The 25,918-nt window shown below is 41.2% G+C and overlaps 1 protein-coding gene across 2 annotated transcripts in view; it reads left to right on the plus strand.

Moving 5' to 3' along the window:
• LOC124594732 (GPALPP motifs-containing protein 1) overlaps window positions 1–23,696 on the plus strand; it is a 74,877-nt gene extending 51,181 nt beyond the window's left edge. For both annotated transcript variants that reach the window (XM_047133100.1, XM_047133101.1), the window contains exon 5: window positions 22,950–23,696. In XM_047133100.1, the coding sequence (XP_046989056.1) occupies window positions 22,950–23,105 (156 nt within the window). In that variant the 3' untranslated portion in view covers window positions 23,106–23,696. The remainder of the gene's footprint in view (window positions 1–22,949) is intronic.
• The last annotated feature ends 2,222 nt before the right edge of the window (window positions 23,697–25,918 follow it).

Genomic DNA, 25,918 nt, shown 5'->3' on the forward strand with positions numbered 1-25,918 from the left:
ACATCTGGCGATTACAGCAGGCATTTTGAAAACATGTGGCTCGGAGAGGAACAAAGACAAAACCTTTAGTCTCCACTTCTCTCAGCATATTGGTTGAAAGTGCATTCCACTGCAAGAGTGGTGTACTGTATATGGGCAAGAGTGGTGTACTGTATATGGGCAGGGAAGGGGGGAGAAGGTTGTTACATATGCCTCATGATGACAGTGTGCAGGAGGTCGAGCGGTCAGGACTGGAGAGTGGGAATCCAGGGCTGCCGTTAAATGAAAGAACAGGAAATTATGTACAATAAAGAGAATATATTTCAGTGTATGGCATACAAGGGGCGCACCTAGGGTTGGAAGTTACCAGGTTCAGGCCAGTCTAGAAGGTAGAACAAATAATTGAAATGGGCAACGGAAGGGGAAGTGGTTCATGTTAACTTATGTTGGTGGCCGTACATGATAAGCAGAGCCAGAGGCTCTGCCTTCCAAAAAGATGTCTGTTCTACTTGAGGTCTGGTTTACAAGAGAGAGAGAGAGGCAACTGTGTTTCACACCAGAGAACATTCCAGCATCCACACATGTGACCTGTATCCCATGCATGCTTTTGGCTAAAACCAGTGGCATGAATGTGCTAACAGTTTCAGCAGAGGTCTCTGGCGTCTCTTGTCAGCAGCTTTAACTGGACGGAACTGCCTCGGTTTTGAAAGACAGGCAACTTGTGTCACGTAGGCACAGCATAAGTTGCTCTAGGAGTAAACTTGTAAAGATTTGACTGGGCCTTTGAAATACATTTTTTAAACCAATTCCGTAAAATATTCCTTGACTGGCTGCCACCATGTACAGTGGTGCTGCTAGCTCTACTATTACATACTATGTGAAAATGGAAGTTCCTGTAGGAATAGCCCTTGTAGTTCTGAATTGTGTGTTTTTTTCCGGATGCTGCTTGAAGTACAGCAAGTTCCCGAGTATCCTGATTAATGCATACTAAGACTGTATGGATAGCTCAAAAACAAGGCTAATCGAAAATATGTGCTTTTACTGGAAATTGCTTTTACTGTATTTACAAAACATGCTACATGTCACATTAGTGAATCCATTGCATTACTTATGTGTTACTCACTGGAAACAGTGAACTCCTTAGACATTTATCTCCTTAGGGAGAGGTCTAGGCAAACATACAGACAGGAAGTTGACTGCATTTATATTACAAGAGTAGTCTTCTCATTTCTGTAAAGAAGAAATGGGAAACAACAGAAAATATTTCAGGTGTATCTGACTGTGGGACTATGTTTCCCTCATCATCTTCTGTCAGTAAAACATGAGTCACATGCATAATAGTGTCGGAGTGTATATGCCCCAGGGTAACTGGGAAATCCAGGAAAAATCTGTGAGCTTTTTCATCAGGGAGAAATCCAGGAAACATCCAGGCATTTTTTTTTAGAATTTTTCATTATTTTAGTTTTCTGTTAAATTTTTGTAATTAGCAGTTAAACATGAATGAGGGAATAACATCAATATAAAAATTTAGTTGCAAAGAAAATGCGCGAATTATAAGAAAATACAGTACGCACAACTGTCTGCTGACAGCAAAATGTGTCAAAGACTACGCAGTAATTCATAACTACAAAGTGCTTTCAATGAGTCTTTCTCATGGGCCTCTTCTCAATGAGTGTGATACCACAACTGTTCACATTTCTAACAGTTTGCAGGATATATTGCGAATGGTGGTTTTGAGAGACATTACTTTCAAAGTGAATTTCGTTTTATGCAAGATGAATTTTGTTATGGGTGAGAATGTGTGATGAATTTCTTAAATCGTGTAGCATTGGACTTCCATTCAGAACTTACACTAAGGACCAGCCACTCAGAAAAATTTTGAGCACCAAAGTCCAGCCATTTGTGCCATTATTTAAAATCTTACTGGCACATTTGTGTGATATATCTTAAAGGGTAATACAGTCTAAAGAAGACAAAGTTTCAATGTTAGTTTTTCAGATTTATTTCAGTTGTTTCATAGATTACAAATTATGCAATAAGGATGGCAGAAAGTGTAAAAAAAAAGTACAAAGCAGGTTCTAGGGCAGTTTCACAAATAATTGGGTTTTCTAAGGAAAAGTGAAATTTATAATTGTGCTTCGGAGAAATATTCAGCTGTTGAAATTTAAGCTGTGCACTTAGGATCCAACATAACCACACCCTTGGGGAAAAAACAGCAAAAAGTTTTTGATGACCGATATTGTAAGTGAAAGCTTAAGTTTTCTTGTAGTTATACTGTATGGATATTAATTTAAACCATTAACTTTTCCTCCCTGTGTGTTCATGCTGCTTAACAATGATGTTATTAGTCGACTACATCACATGTCCTATGCCCTTAAGGGGGGTAGGACGTCAAACGGGCCGACTTGGAGCAGGAGAGGCACCACAGGACATTTCAATTTCCAGTGTCTATAATTTTATAAATAAATTCATAAAACTTTGTCAGTATGACCAGGAAGGATTCAGAATTCACACTTATAGCAGTGGAAGTTCTAAAACATAACGAAGTAATTTTTTTTACGTGCGAAATTTCATCATTTTTTTCACTTACTAATGGCAGCATTTGTTGCTATAGGTACACTTTTCTTCATAAGTAAGAGAGATTCTTCGATGAATTTTGCATAGCATACAAACCATACTTACAGGTGTATGAAACTCTAGAATTTTCCAAATCTATTAAAAACTGTGGTAAAAATTGAGGTAATTAACTATAAAATTTGTGTTTTTTCTAAACATGAAGTTTAAAATATAACAGTTAATTTGTTTTTTCATAAATTAAATAAATTCTAGAGTTTCATACACCTGTGAGTATGGTATGTGTGCTGTGCAAAATTAATCGAAGAATCTCTTTAACTTATGAAGAAAAGTGTACCTATAGCAACAAATGCAGCCATTAGTAAGTGAAAAAATAATGAAATTTCACACGTAAAAAAAAAAAAAAAAAATTATTTTGTTATGTTTTCGAACTTCCACTGCAATGAGTGTGAATCTTGAATCCTTCCTGGCGAGGCTGACAAAGTTTGATGAATTTATTTGTAAAAGTATAGACAGTGAAAATTAAAATGTCCTGTGGTGCCTCTCCTGCTCCAAGTCAGCCCGTTTGACGTCCTATCCCCCTTAATATCTGCTGATGAAATCACGTGGCATGAGTTATGATTGGCTGACAAAAGTTCATCGCAGTCTCAATTTCAGTGCTTAGAAAGCTACTGTTCTGCACTGGATTTGGAATTCATGTTTATACCTTTGTGATACAAAAATATGCATTGTAAATGTTGCCCTGCATCAATGGCCTTTCAAATTGCAGTGTTTTTTTTTGCTGGGTTTCATTTGCATAATATCGGGAATTTCTGTGGTGGTGTATAAAGCCTTCACCCTTCAAAGGATTGATCAGTTTACCACTCTGAGGGAAAGTATATCATCATTTAACACAGAAAAAGATGTGCTTTCATGAGGGGCATAGTGTATTTTGACCTGGGAAGAAGTGTATTTTCACCTGAGAAAAAGTGAATTTTTAACAGGGAAATCAGGGGAAAATCTGAGATTTTTTTTTAATTGTCCGTGTCTACACCCTGAGTGTATTTTAAACAAAAGTATTCATTGTAATTAATACAAAAACTTAAAACAGCAAATTAGGCATTGAACATCTGCAAACTACATAATCCGTTTTCAGATAATCAGGACCTTTCAGTACATTGTTGCTTAAATTACCTTGTGGGTGGAAGAAAGTAAGTTCTATGTCCTCTCCCCCCACCCCCACCTCCCTCCCTCCCCCCACCCTCCCATCTCCATATTATGTAGGAAAAGTTCGCCTGAGATCATTGTAAAACTGTTGTAGGGTTTATGTAATGATGATGATGATGCCTTAATTAACTCTTGATGTATAAGTTGTTTTCTTTACTTCATGTAAGCTCAGTTGTCATGTAATATATTTCAGTGGGTTGGTGAATTTTATAAAATACATGAATGATGCAAGTGTTTGCAACATCTGTAGTCACCTTTCTTGCTTACGAGGTGTAGATATACAGGGTGTTTTCTTAAGAAGTATGGAAATACAGGGTGTCTGTAAAGTCCTGTTATCATTTTAAAACATCATAACTTTGAAACTATTACAGATGGAGTATTGTGGTTTGTTGTAAAACATATAGTGGCTTTCAGTGCCGTACATTCGTTAAGCCTATTGAAGGCCACAAAAATAATGGCAAAAAACACTGACCCAATTAAGAAGCATACATGTATGGTGTACAGTAATCAAGTAATCAGGGACCAGAAAGAAAAGGAAATGAGGCTGGACACTGCTTCAAAAAAGAAAAGTTATTCAGCAGGACTGCATGCTGAAGCGCAGTTTGCTGGTTCAAAATGCCAGACGGATCACAGCAAATGCTGCGGATGATTTCTATTTCTTCTAATGCTGCAGTTTGTGTTTATATTTGAAATGGAATGGTTATGATCCTTCAGGTGGTTAGTGAGAGCAGATTTGGAACTGCTAAGATCCTAATGCTCTCTGAACCATATGTTAAAGGAGTGACCAGTTTGGCCTATGTATGTGGAAGGGCACCCACTACACTGGATGCCATAGACGCCCGATTGTACTTAGCGATTGTCTTCTCTGGTTTCGTGGTGCTTCAATAGGTGCCTGACCTTATGTGGGTTGTAGAAGGCGGGTATAACCCCACATTTTCTAAGCCATTTGCCAATCCTGTCAGATATAACACCTACATACGGGACCCTGTTTAGTGTTATTGTAATCCCGTACATATCTTCGGAAGCACCTTTCGATTGCATTTGGTGATGAAAAACATCAATGTCATTTGGCTGGAAGCCATTAGCATATGCTATGAATTTAATGGTATCCAAATCGCTGGTAATTTTGTTTTGAGAGAGAGACTCTGGCAGCACGGTAAAGCACAACATGAAGAGCTGCCATTTTTTCTTGCTTTGGGTGAACTGAAGAGCAATGAATAATAGAACTAGTTGTAGTTGGTTTTCTAAATATGTTACAGTGAACATTACTGTCCTGTAACGAAATTTCCAGATCTAAAAATGGGAGTGTATCGTACACTGAATCTTGGGGTGCATTTTGTTAAAGTCAAATTGAAAAAGTTGCAGCTGGGTGTCGGTCCCGTTATATAAAGTATGATGTCATCGACATATCTTTTGTAGCATACTTTTCTTTGAAGCAGTTGTGGGTGGGTTGTAAAAAACTGATGTTCAGTGTGATTGATGTAAATATTAGCTATTGTTCTGGCAGTGGGGGATCCCATGGCTAACCTGTCAGTTCGTCCATATATGGTGTCTTTGAAGACAAGGTAATTATGGTCCGGGACAATTATGAGAAAATGAAGGAATTCATTAATTTTTTATGAATCTAGATGAGAGAACATCCGTAAGTTGGATTCAATAATAGGAATCACCTCTTTAATGGGGATATTCGATGTCGAGACTTGCTAGACTCATATCACTGGTTACATTACGTGTTTGAGGTGTATAATTAACTCCTCTCTGTTCTTGGTGCCATGACCACCATGGAAAAAATAATGCTTACTGAGGAAACTTTTGCGATTCCTTAGCCAATAAGTAATTTGGGGCATTAATAACATTCATAATTGGCCTTAAAGGAGAGAAGACTGTGGCTTATGAAGCTTCACAACGCCCCTGAAAGTGGGTGCAGCGTTTATACGACCCGGGACAACCAGGAGATCCGGGAAAAACCCGGGAATTTTTTCATCTGGGAAAAACCCGGGAATTGTTTAGAATTCCAGGAATTTTTCATTGTTTTAGTTTTCAGTTAAATTTTTGTGATTTTGACTGGTAAGAACCAATACTCTAACAAAGAATATGACTGTATCCCGCTACTGCAGAATAATACTGCAGTAACAAAACATGAAAAAGAGGGGAGGGGGGGGTGGGGGGGGGGGGGGTGGGGGGGTGGGGGGGAACCCTTAAGTTGCAAAGGAAATGCGCCATATACAACTACTAAACAGTGTTCATACAATCGTCTGCCAATAGCAAAGTGTGTCAAAGTCTTTAGGAAGACTATGCAATGCTTTATAACAACAAATTGCCTCCGATGAGTGTGGCGTGACAACTGCTTAAATTAGATTTTTTTGAGCTGTTGCACGCGGGCTCTTGAGCAGGCGCAGTTGAGTCGCGTACGAGTAGTACCTTCTCCCGCTTTTGGTTAAGAGTAGTGGCGCGATTGCCCCGGTTCAGGAATATGGTGAATCTGGGGCTGATGCACAGAGCAGTCTGAGTTGTGGTGGGGAGGTGGGGAGTCTCCACGTGACCTATGTTTACATTCAGTGATTTTGTTGTTTCCTCTTCGTTTATTGCTCTCACGTTAAATGATAAAATGGATTTTTGTGGCTGGGAGCTATCAAATGAATTAAAATATGTTTGCATAATTACGGAAGGCTGTAATATGTTATTAGTTTCAGATTTTATTTCCACCTTTCTGACAGAGCAATGAAGTAATTTTTGCCAGTTTGCTTAAGAGATTTGGCTTAAAATTAATCTTTTCTGCTGAGGCAGTCAATTTATTTGAAACGAAGTGTTTAATTTCACACTATTGGCTAGTTTCAACTGTTCACTACATTTCAAGTGCATGTACGGCATTATGCCATAATAAATAACCAAACATGAGATAATGCAATACTGGTACTCCAAGAAAATTTACATAAGAATGTGCATTTGAAGCTGAATTATGGGTTTTAGTATGGTTCACGAAATTCCAATGCTCTTGAAGTATCGTCTGATGTCTTCTTTCTTTTATGACATGTGTAAGATCTGATGTAAAATGTTTTACACGTACGAACATATGAGCTTCCTGCGTCATTGTAGCTGCGCAAGTGCGGTGATGCCTATTATCTGGTGCTCTCTTGCAACTGCTGAAACGAACCTATTTCTAACAGGTCGCAGGAAAATATTGCAAATGGTGGTTTGAAAAGCGTTACATTCAAAGCAGATTTCCTTTTACGCAAGATGAACTATGTGGGAGAATGTACAATGTACACTCCTGGAAATGGAAAAAAGAACACATTGACACCGGTGTGTCAGACCCACCATACTTGCTCCGGACACTGCGAGAGGGCTGTACAAGCAATGATCACACGCACGGCACAGCGGACACACCAGGAACCGCGGTGTTGGCCGTCGAATGGCGCTAGCTGCGCAGCATTTGTGCACCGCCGCCGTCAGTGTCAGCCAGTTTGCCGTGGCATACGGAGCTCCATCGCAGTCTTTAACACTGGTAGCATGCCGCGACAGCTTGGACGTGAACCGTATGTGCAGTTGACGGACTTTGAGCGAGGGCGTATAGTGGGCATGCGGGAGGCCGGGTGGACGTACCGCCGAATTGCTCAACACGTGGGGCGTGAGGTCTCCACAGTACATCGATGTTGTCGCCAGTGGTCGGCGGAAGGTGCACGTGCCCGTCGACCTGGGACCGGACCGCAGCGACGCACGGATGCACGCCAAGACCGTAGGATCCTACGCAGTGCCGTAGGGGACCGCACCGCCACTTCCCAGCAAATTAGGGACACTGTTGCTCCTGGGGTATCGGCGAGGACCATTCGCAACCGTCTCCATGAAGCTGGGCTACGGTCCCGCACACCGTTAGGCCGTCTTCCGCTCACGCCCCAACATCGTGCAGCCCGCCTCCAGTGGTGTCGCGACAGGCGTGAATGGAGGGACGAATGGAGACGTGTCGTCTTCAGCGATGAGAGTCGCTTCTGCCTTGGTGCCAATGATGGTCGTATGCGTGTTTGGCGCCGTGCAGGTGAGCGCCACAATCAGGACTGCATACGACCAGGCACACAGGGCCAACACCCGGCATCATGGTGTGGGGAGCGATCTCCTACACTGGCCGTACACCACTGGTGATCATCGAGGGGACACTGAATAGTGCACGGTACATCCAAACCGTCATCGAACCCATCGTTCTACCATTCCTAGACCGGCAAGGGAACTTGCTGTTCCAACAGGACAATGCACGTCCGCATGTATCCCGTGCCACCCAACGTGCTCTGGCAGGTGTAAGTCAACTACCCTGGCCAGCAAGATCTCCGGATCTGTCCCCCATTGAGCATGTTTGGGACTGGATGAAGCGTCGTCTCACGCGGTCTGCACGTCCAGCACGAACGCTGGTCCAACTGAGGCGCCAGGTGGAAACGGCATGGCAAGCCGTTCCACAGGACTACATCCAGCATCTCTATGATCGTCTCCATGGGAGAATAGCAGCCTGCATTGCTGCGAAAGGTGGATATACACTGTACTAGTGCCGACATTGTGCATGCTCTGTTGCCTGTGTCTATGTGCCTGTGGTTCTGTCAGTGTGATCATGTGATGTATCTGACCCAAGGAATGTGTCAATAAAGTTTCCCCTTCCTGGGACAATGAATTCACGGTGTTCTTATTTCAATTTCCAGGAGTGTATTTCTTAAATCACAAAGCGTTTGACTCCCATTTAAAAATCAACTCTTTGAGGACGACCATTTAGAAGAATTTTGAGCCCAGATCATCAGACATTTACGTCGTTTTACTGGCACATTTGTGTGATGTATCTTATAGTGTAACACGGGCAAAAAAGATCAACATTATATGTGGAAGCTTAGCTTCTCTTCCAGCTTATTAATCTTTGAGACCAATATTATATTTGAATGGTATGTATATCAGTTTAAACAATTAACTTTTCTTATTTGTGTGTGTTCACGCTACTTAAGAATGATCTTGCTATTGGCTTACTACATCACGTGTCCTATGCTGCCATCAGCTGGCGAGACCACGTGACAGGAGCTATGACTGTCTTACAAAAGTGCATCGCAATCTCAATTTCAATGTTTCGGAAAGTAAAATGTAGTGTTTGGTGGAATTAAAGTTTATACCTTCGTAATACGAAAACATGCAGTGTACATGTTGCTGCACATCAAAGGTCTTTCAAAACGTGTTTTTCCTCCCTTAGTTTCGTTTTCTAAAGTGCCGGGAAATTCTACTCCGGTATATAAAACCATAAACATTAAAAGGATTGATGAGTTATACAGTGCCGAGGAAAATATACTGTCACTTAACACGGAAAAAGTGTATTTTCACCCGGGAGAAAGTGTATTTTTAACCGGGAAACCCGGGAAAAATCCAGGAATTTTTTTTCCTTGTCCATGTATACACTCTGTGATATTAAAGTTCTTTTACTAAATGGGGTGAATAACGCATCTGTTTCTTTAAGTGCCTTCTTAATTTCTGCGACGAACTTAGCTGTGGGGTTAAATGAGTATTTTTTGAGCTTAGGGCTGGAGGGGAAGTCTTGGCTTTTTGTATGTAGTTGGTCTTGTATAGAACTACTGATGTGTGGCCTTTGTCCACCCGCACAATTATGGCTTGGTTCTCCTGAAGCTTCCTGTTAATATCACGCAAAATGGATTGGTCCCGTGCGTGGACAAACTTCCTGTGGGGATCCCGATGTTTCTGATTTTAATGATTTATTGTGCCAAGTTCTAGTGCAACAGCTTTGTTTAGTTTTTGACAGATGGAGTTTTTTGTGGGGTTATCTGATTTAGCCTGTTCCAGGGCAACAATAGTATGGGTCACCAACAAAGAGGCCATATTTTGAGTAAATGGGGAACCAAGACTATGGGCTAACCCTTTATTTAGAAAACACATTTCCTCGTGATTAAAAACAATGCTCGTTTGGTTCTCAACCATATGGTAAAAATTAAAATTACATTTAGGAGCTACTTCTACCTCACTCCTAATCTTTCCAGCCTCCTGACATGAGAACTAGTAATATTATCCTTCAGACAACCAATGAGATGCATAATATACGCATATGCATCGTCAAAAATTAAGTGGGTCAGTTCCTTAGAAAATTTGAGGTGCGTTACATAGGCTTTCTTATTTAAAAAATAATTTGTATTATATGCTTTGACATGCTGTAGTCTCTCTGTAATTTTTTTAAAAGTAAAGTTACTTTCCTACTTTGAAAAAGACTATTAATGTGGAACAAGTGGGCGGATAGAAAATTTTGATACTAACAGAGGTACAAAAGTGGGTGGTAGGTGAAACATGTTGACTACCTCTGTGCTAAGGAGATTGTCTACATGATACTCTGCAATTCATACTTAAGTGTCTGGCAGAGGGTTCATTGAACCATATTCATGTTATATCTCTACCATTCCATTCTCAAACAGCGTGCAGGAAAAGTGAACACTTAAATCTTTCCGTGTGAACTCTGATTTTTCTTATTTTATTACAATGTTTGTTTCTCCCTCTGTAGGTGGGAGTCAACAAAATATTTTTGCATTCAGAGGAGTGTGTTGGTGTAGCAACCTGTGTGTGATTCCACACTTGGGATCTGGGCGTGCAGCTGTAAGCTGTACAAGGGAGTACACCCCCCCCCCACCCCCCCACCCCCCCCCCCCCCAAAAAAAAAAAAACTGGAATTATTTTTTAAAAGCTGTATATTTTCAAATTGTGTACAAAACAATCATATCCCCTTAAAAATACTCTCCATTACAAGTAACACATTTGTCTCACCGGTGCTTTCACTGTTCAAAACATTTTTTGTTGGTATCTTTAGAAACACCCGATAGCTCCCCCCTCGTTTTGCCTTGTCTTCTTCAGTGCTGTCAAATCAGTGTCCTTTCATGTCCCTTTTCATGCATGGAAATAAGAAAGTCACACAGAGCCAGGTCTGGTGAGTAAGGTATGTGGGGCAGTGGTACCATGCCATTTTTAGCCAAAAACTAACAGAGATGTATGTGTGTGCAGGTGCGTTGTTGTGCTGCGAGAACCAGTCTCCTGTCTGCCACAAATCGGGTCTTTTTTGATGAACACTGTTGCACAATTTTCTTAAAACTTCCAATTAAAACATTTGATTGATGATCTGACCTGGGGGAACAACTCTGAATTTATTACGCCCTTGGCATCAAAAAACAAATCAGCATTGTTTTGATGTTTGAATTGACTTGACGACTTTTTTTTGGACGGGGTGATGATGATGTCTTCCATTGGCTTGACTGTTGCTTCATTTCTGGGTCATAATGATAACAACATGACTCATCACCAGTAATGACCTTTGACAGAAAATCTGTATCAGTTTTAAGCTGTTGTTCCAAAGCACGATGTGTTTCAACCCGACGTTCCTTTTGATTGTCAGTCAGAACCCGAGGAACATATGTGGCAGCAACCCTTTTCATTCCCAATATTCCATTAAAATTTGCTGAACCGAGCTCCTAGATGACCCACTAAGCTCTGACAGTTGACCAATTGTCTGTCGATGGTCTGTGAGCACAAGCTCTCGAATTTTTTCAATATTTTTGTCAATTCAGGCAGTCGATGGACATCCAGAATGAGATTTATCATCAACCAACGTGTCATTTTTAATTGCGTAAACCACTCGTATACTTGAGTTTTTCCCATAGCCTCATCTGAGTAAGTTGTTTTCAACATTAAAAGAGTTTCAGCTGCATTTTTACCAAGTAGAAAACAAAATTTCACCGATGCATGTTGTTCACTTAAACTTGCCTTCATAAAAAACTAAACAACAATAAAACAGTGCTAGCAAAAACAATCAAAGCAGATGAACAGAACAGCCAGATTGACAACACAGTTGGCACTGAACTGGCAGTGAGTTGCGCTGTACACGCCTAGCGGCAGAAATGTGTACTACACAAGTTCCACCCATGGCAATGTTATAATGTGATACAGAAGGTGCAAGATGCTAGCACCAGCAGAGGCCCCCACTCTTGGATGTGCGCGTAGCCTCTCTGTAGCACACACTACTGGCAGGCCGACAGCTTATTGAGTCGGGTCCAGCCAGCCTCTCTCTCATTCCTATATTTACTTCAGTCAGTGTGTCTTGAATTAGTAGGCAGCCACTCCGTGGCATGTGTTTATCTGTACCTATATGCTTGATGTAGTAAACAACATATTAATGAGAAGTAGGGTCGTTTTTCATATGTAACATTGTGTCATTGCTTTTTGCATTAGGGAAGCTCTGCTTCAAATGTTGGTGCAACAGCAGATGGAACTTCTTACAAGTTTTTGCAGTGCCTGTGTTATTCTGATAACAATGCACTGCGGCGACCACAGCTATTAAGAAACACATCAGATGAATTCGTAATTGTGAATAATGACTACCATCAGCTGTAGAATGGAATGATGACAATGAAAATTTATACCAGACCAGGACTCGAACCCTGATTTTCCACTTACCAAGAGTGGAACTTCTTATGGTCTTGAAACTGGCTGTGCCAGTGTTGCTCTCTCCACCTTCATCTCTGGCTATGTTTTCTCTTCTGTTCCCACTGTTTTGTGAGATGGCAGGAGTTTGGATTGTGTAAGAACACCTCCTCAGGCAACATTTCCACACCTTTCATGTGACAGACATGTTGCCCACTGTTTTTGGCATGGCTTTCTCCCACCTTGTATCGGGTACTGCGGCAGTTGGTCCTGTTGCAGGAACCTTCTTCATTGTCTTTCGACAGTTTATTCTTGTTGTTGTCTTCCTGTCATTGCTACCGCATGCACATTGTGACCACTAGGGTTGAATTCTACCAGTGCAAGAAATGGTCTCATCAGTCTTATCATCCCTGGACTGCAACCCTCCATGACCATAGCCGCAAATGCCATTTTGTCACGTCCTATTCCAAAGAATCGTATGTGGACGACATGGATCACAATGTTGCAATCTGCTCTGCCCCAGATAAGTCCAGCAACAGGTCTTCCAATTAGAAAATCCTTCCCTTGAAAGGCATTGTTAATTGCCCAGTTGTATGAGGTCCCACTTGCCACTGGTTGGCAACTGGAAGCATGGTGCGACATCGTGATAGTGCAGGGTGGCCCAGCTGCATCCTCTGCATCTGAGGAGGACAACATAGCAGCAGTGTATGCCAGCCGATCCATGCAGCATGTAAACAGTGGTCCAGCTGCCGCTCCCAGTTGCCATTGTGAGTGTGTCTAATTACTCCCATCATGATTGACCAGTGTGTCACCAGTCCTGCGCCGTCTGTCGTAAGTGATGGAAAAAAGGCCACATCATGGTAATCTGCCAATCAATAGCACAGAATGCTGTATCAATACCAGCGGTTAATGTTTGGCATATGACAAATGCCACCACATTTTTTCAGTGCTATCTGGAACTGGTCATGTTCACTATACTGCAATGTTTCAACTACCTGAATGATATTAGTGTTACCAGATGTGCTACGAGTCACTATCTGCACAGCCTCTGGGCTCATTTTCAAAAACTATGGACCATGGGTCTCCATTGCAATCTGCAGAAATCCAAATTTTTCCAACTATCTCTAAAGTATCTGGTCCACACCATATTACGGCAGGGTTTTCTATCCATGGTGAGTCTGGTCAAGGCCATTAAGGACCTGCCATTTACACGAATTGCAGGCTTTCTTGGGTAAAATAGCCTGTTACCACTGGTTCATTGCCAGGACATCCACCATTGCACATCCTCTCTATCTTCTTTCCCACAAGGGTGCTTCCTTTATCTGGTCTCCAAAGTGCTACAACCAGGCCTTTTCCATACTGAATGACCACCTTAGGTCAATGCCATGCCTAGCTACTTTTGATACTAACAAAGCATTGGTTTTGGCTATGGATGTATTGCAGTACAGCGTGGGGGCCATCCTCGCTCATGGGAATGGAGACTGCTTGGAGCATCCACTGGTGTTTGCTCTCAGGTCAAAAGGAGCTTCTGGCCATCGTGTGTGCGGTCACCAGATTTCATATACTCTTGTATGGCACCAAATTCCAACTCATTATGGACCACAAGCCATTCCTTTTGTTTTTCAGTCCATCTGCCTGGATTCCCGATAAGGTGGCCTGCAGGTTGCATTGGTGGGCATTGTTCCTCTCCAAATACCACTATGACATTCATTTTCACCCCACTGACCACCATGCCAATGTGGATGCCTTATCCAGGCTGCACTTCATTTGGATGTTGCCTTCTGCCCGCACCCAGGTCACAAGAGTCACAGTGTCTGTTACTGTCCTCATGCAGATTGTCCACCTCGTCCAGCAAAGTTGGTCATCTTGTCCTCTGGGCTGCACTTCTGATCTGCTTTGTAACTATTTTTTCTTCAGATCTTAGATGGGGTCTTCCACCTCTCCAAGAACACAGCTCCCAGAGTGGTCATTCTCTGGAGTTTTCGGCAGGAGGTCTCACAGCTGTTGCATGAGGGTGACTGGGGTGTTTCCCGCACCAAAGACGTGGCTTGCAGACATGTACTGGCCTAGCATTGACCAGGAGCTGGAGCATTTGGTGGCTGTGTCCCCAGTGTGCTAGTCAACAGGCAGCTCCCGATGCTTCATTTTCTCTGTGTCCTCCAGCGACCCAGCCCTTAGAATGCATTCATGCGGACTTTGGTGGTCCATTTCTGAATGTTTTTTGGCTGTTTATCGTTGGCACATTTTCGCTTTTACCATACGTGGCCCATGCTTTTTGGACACTGTGGAGGTTACTATTCAGACTCTTTGAAAATTTTTTTTCTGTGAAAGGTCTTCCAGTTACCCTCATTGCTAACAACAGACCTCAGTTCCTGTCCCAGGTGTTTCGTGATTTCTGTGTGTTGTCAGGCAGTTGCTATGTTCGGTCCCCTTTCTTTCACCCACAATGTAGTGGGATGGCCAAGTGCATGGTTCGCACCTTTAAGGCTCAGTTGAAAAAATATCTGCAGGACTATCCCACTAAGGAGGTGTTAACTGGTTTCTTTTCTTGTGGCCTACTAGACAAATCCTATTGGTTCCCATAGCCCTGCTGAGCTTCTTCATGGTCGCCAGTTGCGTACGCCACTCCACCTCCTCCATCCAGCTTCTTGCCTGCCATCATGTTCCAATGTACCGCATTTTCCACCGGCGATGGCATTCTGGGCAAATGGTTTTGGTCAGTGCCCCTGCTGGTTGCTGGCAACCATCATGTGTCCATGTGTCGGAATGGCTGTCGTGTCTACACTCTCTGGACAGGAGAACTGGAGGTCTTAAGGCATCAAAATCAGCTCCGAGTGATGGTGGGCATTCACCCACTTTTCCTGGCCACGCAAACGCCCTAGCCGGTGCCCCAGTTGGTGTGTGCCACCTATCCAGTGAAGTTCCATCCTCAGTTTCCACGTGTGTCAGTGCCTTGCCGCCCGATCAGCCACTCCAGTGCCCCTCCAGTCGGTGGACACACCTTTGCCTGGTCAGTGTCTCCTGTGTGACCTCTGCCTGTGGCAGTCATCTCCACATTCCCCAGTGCCACTGGACATCACCATGGATCCTGGCTTGGAATGCCGATCGGCAGTCCTGTCATCTCATGCTCCCGCAGGGGCTATCAGGGCGCTCACTGTATTGGCCACTTCATTCCATTTGCCGAAGTCCCTGCTAACCGGAAGTTTATCTCCCCTTTCTCCCCTCTCAGGCCTCCAAGGATGTGGGCACCATGTCCACGTTGCATCCATTCACTTCTGGCCCTGTGAATCAGTGATGATGCACCCCCAAATGGGGAAGGGTATAGTGACATGTGTAACATTCCACACCTGCAATCTGGATGCGCAGCTGTAAGGCATGCCACAGAAATTGCAAGACGCCCGTTGCGTCAGAGGCTCCCACTCTTTGATGCATGCACAGCCTTTACATTGTGCACTCTACTGGCCAGCAGACAACTTATAGAATTGGGTCTGGTCAGCGTCACCCTCAGTCCTATTGTTACTTCAGCCAGTGTGTCTTGAACTAGTAGGGCAGCCCTTGGCAAGTACTTTTCTATATCCATATTCTTGATGTAATAAAGTGTTGTGTTCAGTATTATTGGTGTGTTCTTGTACACAGAACAGTTGGAGATTGAACTTTGGTGAGAAGACCTTGCCACAGTGAAAAATGCTTTTGTTTTAATGGATTGTCAATCCCATCTCCCCCCCCCCCCTCCCCCTATTTCACTGTGATACAAAACAAAATGCCCTTCTTTGAACTTTTCTGATGTTCTCAGTCAATCCAGTAGGGTAAGGATCCTATACTGCACAGCAATACTCTTAATAGAGGAAGGACAAGCGCAGTGCAGGCGATCTCTTTAGTAAACCTGTTGCATCTTGTAAGTGTTCTGTCAGTGAAGCAGTTTTTGGTTCATCTTTTCCACAAGATTATCTGTGATTGTTCCAATTTAAGTTGTTCATAATTATAATTCCAAGGTATATAATTGAATTGACAGCCTTTAAATTTGTAACCAAAAATTAATGGATTCCTATTAGTACTCATGTGGAGGACTTCACACTTCTCATTATTTAGCGCCAATTGCCTCTTTTCACACCATATAGGTATCCTGTATTAGTCATTTTGGTATTGATTCTGATCTTCTGATGATTTTAGTAAATTTTAAATGACTGTCATCTGAAAACGATCCAAGATGGCTGCTCAGATTGTGTCCTAAATTGTTTATATAGTTGAGGATTGCTTCCATTTTACTCGGTGATTTTCCGTCAGTTATTATTATTTGTAATCTTTCCAACAAGAAATCATGAATCCAGTCTCACAACTTAGATGATATGCTATAGCCGTACAGTTTGATTAGGAGCCACTTGTGGGGAATGGTGTCAAAAGACCTTGGGAAATCTAGAAATATAGAATCAATTTGAGATACCCTGTTGGTAGCTTTCATTACTTTGAGAGAATAAATAACGAGTTGTGTTTCACAAGAATGATCAGTGCTGAGCGTGTGTCAACTGATTGTTATCCTCTAGGTAATTCATAATGTTCGAACACCCTACATATTCCAAAATCCTCCCGCAAAACATCAGTGATGTTGTTATTGTGGTCTTCAGTCCAAAGACTGGTCTGATGCAGCTCTCCATGCTATTCTATCCTGTACAAGCTTCATCATCTATGAGTAACTACTGCAACCTATATCCTTCTGGAATCTGCTTAGTGCTTTCATCTCTTGGTCTCCCTACACGATTTTTACCCTCTGTGCTTCCCTCCAATACTAAATTGATGATCCCTTGATGATTCGGAATGTGTCCTACCAACCAATCCCTTCTTCTACTCAAGTTGTGCCACAAATTCCTCTTCTCGTCGATTCTATTCAGTACCACCTCATCTAATCTTCAGCATTCTTGTGTAGCACCACATTTCAAAACCTTCTATTGTCTTCTTGTCTAAACTGTTTATCGTCCATGTTTCACTTCCATTCATGGCTACACTCCATACAAATACTTTCAAGAAAGACTTAGATCTCTACTCGATGTTAAAAAATTCCTCTCCTTCAGAAACGCTTTCCTTGCCATTGCCAGTCTACATTTTATATCCTCTCTACTTCTACCACCATCAGTTATTTTGCTCCCCAAGTAGCAAAGCTCACCTACTACTTGAAGTGTCTCATTTCCTAATCTAATTCCTTCATCATCATCTGATTTAATTTGACTACATTCCATTATCCTCGTTTTGCTTTTGTTGATGTTCATCTTATATCCTCCTTTCAAGACACAGTCCATTCTGTTCAGCTGCTCTTCCAGGTACTTTGTTGTCTCTGACAGAATTACAATGTCATCAGCGAACCACAAAGTTTTTATTTCTTTTCCATGTATTTTAATTCCTGCTCCAAATTTTTCTTTTGTTTCCTTTACTGCTTGCTCAGTAAGCAGATTGAATAACATCGGGGATACACCACAACCCTGTCTCACTCACTTCCCAACCACTGCTTCCCTTTCATACCCTTTGACTCTTACAACTGCCATCTGGTTTCTGTACAAATTGTAAATAGCCTTTTGCTCCCTGTATTTTTCCTTTGCCGCCTTCAGAATTTGAAAGAGATTATTCCAGTCAACATTATCGAAAGTTTTCTCTAAGTCTACAAATGTTAGAAACGTCGGCTTGCCTTTCCATAATCTATCTTTCTAAGATAAGTCGTGGGGTCAGTATAGCTTCGTGTGTTCCAACATTTCTACAGAATCCAAACTGATCTTCCCCGAGGTCAGCTTCTACCAGTTTCTCCATTTGTCTGTAAAGAATTCATGTTAGTATTTTGCAGCCATGACTTATTAAACTGATAGTTCAGTAATTTTTGCACCTGTCAACACCTGCTTTCTTTGGGTCTTCTTGAAGTCTGAGGTATTTCACCTGTCTCATACATCTTGTCACCAGATGGTAGAGTATTGTCATGGATGGCTCTCCCAAGGCTGTCAGTAGTTCTAATGGAATGTTGTCTACTCCTGAGGCCTTGTTTCGACTTGGTCATTCGGTGCTCTATGGAATTCTTCACGCAGTGTCATATCTTCCATTTCATTTTCATCTACGTCCTCTTCCATTTTCATAATGTTGCCCTCAAGTACATCGTCCTTGTATAGACCCTCTATATACTCCTTCCACCTTTCTGATTTCCCTTCTTTGCTTGGAACTGAGTTTCCATCTGAGCTATTGGTATTCATACAGATCATTCTCTTTTCTTCAAAGGTCTCTTTAATTTTCCTGTAGGCAGTATCTATCTTACCCCTAGTGACATATGCCTCTACATCTCTGCTTAGCCATTTTGCAGTTTCTGTCATCTCATTTTTGAGACGTTTGTATTCCTTTTCACCTGCTTCATTTACTCTGATTGTATGTTTTATCCTTTCATCAATTAATATCAATATCTCTTGTGTTACCCAAGGATTTCTACTAGCCCTTATCTTTTTACCTACTTGATCCTCTGATGCTGATTTCATCTCTCAAAGGTACCCATTCTTCTCATATTGTATTTCTTTTCCCCATTCTTGTCAATCGTTCCCTAATGCTCTCTCTGCAACATTCTACAACCTCTGGTTCTTTCAGTTTATCTGGGTCCCATCTCCTTAAATTCCTACCTCGTTGCAGTTTTTTCAGTTTTAATCTGCAGTTCATAACCAATAAATTTTGGTCAAGAGTCCACATCTGCACCAGGAAATTGTAAAATTAAAAATCTGGTTCCGAAATCTCTGTTTTACCATTAAATAATCAATCTGAAACCTTCCGGTGTCTCCAGGTCTCCTCCACATAGGCAGCCTTCTTTCATGATTCCTATACCAAGTGTTAGCTTTGATTAAATTATGTTCTGTGAAAATTTGTACAGGGGATTTTCTCATTCAGTCCATATTCACTTTCTATTTTTCTTCATTTTCATTTTCCCACTATTGAATTCCAGTCCCCCATAACTTAAATTTATGTCTCCCTTAACAATCTGAATAATTTCTTTTATCTCATCATATATTTCTTCATCACCTTTGGAGCTAGTTGAATATAATCTTATATTACTGTGGTGGGTGTGGCCTTCATGTCTATCTTGGCTACAATAATGTGTTCACTATGCTGTTCGTAACAGTTTATCCACATTCCAATTTTTTTAAATTCATTATTAAGCCTACTCCTGCATTATCCTGTATTCACCTGACCAGAAGTACTATTCCTCCTGCCACCAAACTTCACTAACTCCCACTATATGTAACTTTAATCTATCCATTTCCCTTTTTAAATTTTCTAACCTACCTGCTCGATTAAGGGATCTGCTATTCCACCCTCCAATCTGTAGAATGCTAGTTTTGTTTCTCCTAATGACATCCTCCTAAGTAGTCCTCACCCGGAGATCCGAGTGGGGGAATATTTTACCTCTGGAATATTTTATGCAAGAGGATACCATCATCATTTAGCCATATTGTAGAGCTGCATGTCCGTGGGAAAAATTACAGCTGTAGTTTCGCCCTTGCTTTCAGCTGTTCGCAGCACCAGCACAGCAAGGCCATTTTGGCTGGCGTTACAAGGCCAGATCAGTCAGTCATCCAGATAGTTGCCCCTGCAACTACTGAAAAAGCTGCTGTCCGTCTTCAGAAACCACATATTTGTATGGCCTCTCAGCAGATACCCCTCCATTGTGGTTGCACCTACAGTATGGCTGTCTGTATCGCTGAGATGCGCAAGTCTCCCCACCAACAGCAAGGTCCTTGGTTCATGGAGTTGGATTCAACCTCTATGGGTTGAAATAGGAATATTTCATTATGCAAGCACTTTTAAGCTAACTCTATGAAAATTTGTATTTGCTTCTATGTTAGTCCAAACCACTAATGATAGAAGAGGATGTATATCTTATATTTTTAAGTATCGTTTAAGAAGGGATTGTCAAAATTCCATTCCTAAGAGGATGAAAAGCTTTTTGAAGATATGTTGTTTTAAGGCAATTTTCAACTTAGAGCTATGAAAATTGGTGTTTGGTTTCTCAGTCAGAAATTAAAAAAAATGGTTTTCAGCATTTTTGCAAATTAAACTTCTAAAATGGTAAAATAGTGAGTGAAAGTTTTTTGAAAATAAATCGTTATTAAAGAACTACTAAAGTGTTTTTAAAGCCACATCTATGAATACTGGTATTTGAGTTCTCACACAGAACAGTAAGGAAAAAAAAAAGAAAAAAAAGGTACGTGTTTTGGTGTTTTTGGAAATTGAACCCCCTGAGGGAGTGAAAACGGGAATGAAAAACTTTGTGAAAATATTTTGTTATATTAAAAAATTTTAAGGTAAATCTATGAAAATTGGTATTTCACTTCTTGGTTTGATATAAAGAAATATGTGTTATGGGATGAAAGTTTCTATGGAAATATCACTACAAGAAAGCAAAAGGCATGATTAACAAAAACCTTTGACTCCAGCTACCAGAATCACTGGTCAGAATTACATCCAGAAAAGACCATACATCTATAGCCTTAATTAGTATGGAAAGTTTAGATGATTTTGCAGTTTGTGAACAACATAAGAAATTCAATTGAAGAAAAGCAGAGAAAATAATTTGCAGAGCCCATACATTGTATATGAGTGAAGCAGCAGGCACTAAGCTAGTGTAAATAAAAGGGGCAGATTTTCATTAGATAATATTGTTTCTGCGCCTAAAAGGACCATAAGACTTGTATCTGATTACATATGATGTACTTAAATATAATAGATGCTTCATTATGAAAAATAAGAAAGAAACTACCATGATAAAATTTTATTAATGTCAAAAATGCATACATTTTGTATTGTTTTATAACCCAGGATATGCAATTAAATTTATGGGGTTGGATAAAAATATGGAAACACTGCGAGAAATGCATGGTTGAAAATAAATGCAGATGTGCAGATGCTTGCCAAGCCTGCAGGTGGTGCTGTCATATTTGACCATGAATGGCTCCCTGCAGTGCCCTTAGTACATTGCAAGTGTCAGTCATGGTCAGAACAGTGTTCTGTGTAGTTGCGAGTGCATTACATTGGAGTTAAGTGAATTCGAACATGGGCAAATAGTTGATGCTCTTATGGTGGGTACTGCTTTCTTAACCAAGGTAGGCAAAGCGTTTGGTGTTTTAGGAGGTACCTTACTGAAGATTTACACCATATGCAGGGAAAGTGGAGAAACATCATCCACCATGTGGCAATGTGGGCAAAAGTGTGTGTTGAATGATCGTGCCAGACACTCATGGAAGAGGATTGTGTCAAAAAATGTGATGACAACAGCTGCAAAAATAACTACAGCACGGAGTGTCACACTCAAGAACTCTCAGCACAAAAACAACACCAAGAGTGCTCCCAAAGCTGCAAATTGCAGGGCATGCTGGAATTCCAAAACCGCATGAGTGATGCAAATAACCATAACAGGAAAATGAGCTGCCGAAGTTTGAAGCAATTAATGAATGTCATTTAGTTGGATGAGTCTTGTTTCACAGTGTTTGCAACTTCTGTCCAAGTTTACAACTGGTGTAGGGTGTCCCATGCCTGTGCTGCCGAAGCTTGCTGTCAAGAGCGAAACATAGCAGAAGTTTGGTGGTGATTTGGGGAGCCATCATGGTATTCTGTGGCCCTCATGGCTACTCTGCAAGAGTGTGTTACTGCCAAGTATTATGGACCTTTTCGGCTGATCAGGTCCATCCCAAAATACAATGTTTGTCGCCCCTGTGATGACACTGTCTTCCAAGATGACAGGCCCCTTTTTCTCAATGTGCAGGATTGGTTTTCTGGTTTCTGAGCATAAGGATAAATTGTTACATTCTCCTGATCAACACAGTCACCAGATCTCAATATTATTGAGCCTTTGTGGTCTACTCTGGAGCGAAGGGTGTGTAATCACTTTCCACTGTTTTCATCATTACTTGATCTTGACATTGTTTTGGAGGAAGACTGGTACAAGATTCTCTTGAAAACCATACAGGATCTGTATTTATCCATTCCAAGATGAGTGGAAGCTGTTTTGAATGCTAACAGTTTTCCTGCATGGCATTAGGCTTGGTAATGTGTTGTGCTTTTGGTGTTTCCAAATTTTTGACCGCCTCCTGTAGACAGATAAAGCTTTGAAAACCCTGTATCTACGTTCCCATCATTGAATGGAACAATGGTAACCAACTGTCGTTGAGTTGGAGCACTGAGTCGTTGACAAGAATATAAATAAGACTTAAATCACTGCTGAGTATATTAATACAATATTAATTTCGATTAGTAGAATATTCAAGCAATTCTTCATTTTTTTTAACTAGGTATATTACTTTTTGAAATTTTGCAACATAGGATACTTCTCGTTGTTGAGTGGTCAAGAACTGGCACCATAAATAAGTGGAGTAGTGAAAAATTTCAGAGATTTGTTGGTGGTTATTATCAGAAGAAAAGCAGTTTGCATACTACATTCTGTATTACCAAGTGCTAAATATCAGATCTGGCATAGTGTCCAAATGTCCTTCCAGTATTGCTATTCATTGATGGTCTAGGTAGAGCATGAAGTGCTCAGTCAGCAGGTCAGCACCACAGACTTCAGTTTAGTTTTCATATGTAAATGGTTGTCATTGCCAATGCTCTTCATAAGTTTAGCACTTTTATTTCCAAAATAATATGAGCTAATAGTGCTACACATCGTCTTTCAGTGTTTTATTGGAGTGTGTCATTTATATTACTCTCATAAACATATTCTTTCATTTATATACGGTGTTATGTTTTCATTACAGAAAAAAAACAGTGACAGTAAGCAAGAACGGAGGCCATTTGACAGAAATGTTGACCTGCAGGCAAACAGATTTGATGAGGCACAAAAGAAGGCAATTTTCAAGAAAGCTCAATTATTAAATGATAGGTTTGCTAGTGGTGAAAGCAAATATCTTTGAGCAATGCTTTCAGAAAGTGTGTTGATTTTTTGGATGACTAAAAGTACAAATGTGTAGGAATATTTATGAACTAATTTTAAAATGATTTATTTTTGTCACTAATCTTACCAAGTGGAAAATTTATGAGTGGACAATTTTACTTGAAAAAAATTCTCATAGTAAGTGAAGAATCATATGTAATGTTTAGTGAGAGACTGTATTTTCTTATTTTATTTTTCCAATGAAAATGAGAGGCTCTAAGTTGTGTTCATTGTAATCTACTGACTGTTTGCCACCTTATTTTTTCAAGTGATGATTATGGTTATGGTTACTGTGTGTTCCAATTATATGTTCCAGTAAAACTATTTTTAACTTGTTGAAATAAAATGTTAATAAGTGATATTTTTAAAATTACAGATGACTTTTCAGATATTAATAACATTTTATTTGTTGAGTGACATCATTAATCACACATGTAAAAACTGAACTGTTGTGTTTGGTATTGTAGCATATATATCTTTGCACATGTACAATTTCATAATTTTAACATGTATGTATTATAATAATACAGCCCTTGTCAAAGTACGTTATATTTATCTTGAGAGAGAGAGAGGGGGGGGGGGGGGAGGCGGGGGGAGGAGCACATTGCCAATTTACATTGTCAATTTAAATAAAATTTATATGGGAATGGCCAGTAATACATGTGATGAATATGTAAGGTGGCAAAATTCAATAAACATTGTTCTCTGTTTGTATGTTTCTTGTTCACCATTATAAATGCTATGTGCCCTTGTTCCTAGAGGACATGAAATATTGCTCTCTATGACACTGGGTAACAATACCCAGGATATAACAAGTTAATTGAAAAAAAGATGTTTGCATCGACAGTAAGGAAATAAAGGCCAAGAATACGGTAACAAGAGTAATGCAATATGTACAAAATAAATGTGGATCTCAATAAGGTCGGACTGGCTCTTAAGTGCAAAGGGCAGTAGTCAGAGAATAAGTTCACAGGGAAAATACTGGCAGGATGCTCTGTGTGGAACTAAACACACCTTGTAGCTGGGAATGAGCACTTGATGGACGCTGAAGATGATCACTGGCTGGGTGCTATGTTCATGGCCTTTAAATCTGAGTCCAAGGATGGGGATTGTTCTGATTTAGGTTCAGTAAGGTAGCATGTAAGAGTTTGGAGCCGAAGACCAAAACGTCCAATTCAGAATAACATCACAACTGATGAGCACACTGTGCTGCTGCTCTGGGTATCAGCTCGCATGAGTGTCTGGAAGAAGAAATGATAATTACTTCTGATAGCAGCGTTTGTCCTTAACGATAGAAGTCCTGTTTGGTGGGGTTAGTAGCAGCCATTGCTCGGACTAGAAGATGCTCTTGACGCCTGTCTGACTCGTGCTGTCCTGTTGCCGGCTTATAGAGCTACCTGCAGCGGAGTAATGTTGGAAATATTATCTGTCACATGGCACGCCGATGTGAGTAGGTTCCATGGTAGCCACTTGGTGGCCAGTCTTGATGGCATCATGTCATGCTAATGGTGCTGAGACATGCAGGGGCTGCCTGCCTGCTGGATCTGCCAATCTATTGAGCGAGAGCCTCCTTCATGGCTGCATGCAGTGCATAAAGGAAATTAATTGCATGATTAACAGGCAGTGTTTATTTTTGTAAAAAATGATGGAGTGTTATGCACATTCAGGTAAGTTGGTACTTTGACTAGAGCTATAATGATTCGTGGGGTGGAGGGTGTGGGGGGGAGGGGGGGGAGGTGGGAGGCATTTGTGGTGTTTCTGAGGCTGTTTCGATTTGTAGTTTGGGAAAAATTTAAATTATAACTTTCACTGAAGAGTGCGGGTGTTGTCATTCAAATCACGAGTTCGAACCAAAAATTTATGTGGTTATAGTACTGAGAATTATTTAGACATACACTGACTAGCCATTCTGCCTTTGAGGAACCCAGTGACCATTTTGTGAACTGAATTCTTTTATTGTATTTTTCACCCCTGGTGATACAAATGGTGTCATAAGAGGTTTCGACTCCTTAACGAATTGTCAGATGATCTGAGTGCATTACGTAGTAACTCATCAAAGTTGTGCTATGACTGGTTTCTATGTTATGTGCCCTAATCATCTGCTAACAACTTGTTAAGAAGTCCAAGCTGGTGGTGGTACTCTGCCTGCAGGTCCGGGCGTTAGAATAGGCCCGCAGTATTCCTGCCTGTTGTAAGAGGTGACTAAAAGGAGTCTCTCACATTTCTGCCTTTGTGTTGGTCCCCTCTCGGGTTCGACCTCCATCTTTTCCAAATTTCTGTTATTAGTGTGTGCCATTTGGGGAAGGACACCTTACATGGCATTTTTTTATTTGTCCATTGTGCACCAAAATCTTGCATGCTACTTATTGTCGTGTAGCAGGCTTTGCACCCAACATCTTATGGGTTGCCTACTTCTCATTTCCTGCGCCGTACCATACTTCGCGCCCATGGTGGTAGCCCCCTGACAACATAGGGATCGCACTGCTGATGCCAGAGCTGAGACCTCCCCGCATATGCCATGGAGTAGGTGCCCATCTTTCTGGGGCACCAGGACTCCTGGCAATGGCCATTGGAAATAATATTTGTCACATGGAACACCGATGTGTGGCCCTTGCTGAGGCTGGGTGGCACCCATGGGGGAGCCCCTAGTTGGAATGGGTGGGATCAAGGCAGATGACCCGCAATGAAACAGGTTAAATTGAATCAAGCTGGTGGTAGCTTGGCCCCAGCAGTCTCGAAGCGCATATGAAATGAATTTGATGCTGCGACCTATGATTCCCGATTGTTCCCCTC

Source organism: Schistocerca americana, chromosome 2 (genome assembly GCF_021461395.2).
Source record: "Schistocerca americana isolate TAMUIC-IGC-003095 chromosome 2, iqSchAmer2.1, whole genome shotgun sequence".
NCBI lineage: Eukaryota > Metazoa > Arthropoda > Insecta > Orthoptera > Acrididae > Schistocerca > Schistocerca americana.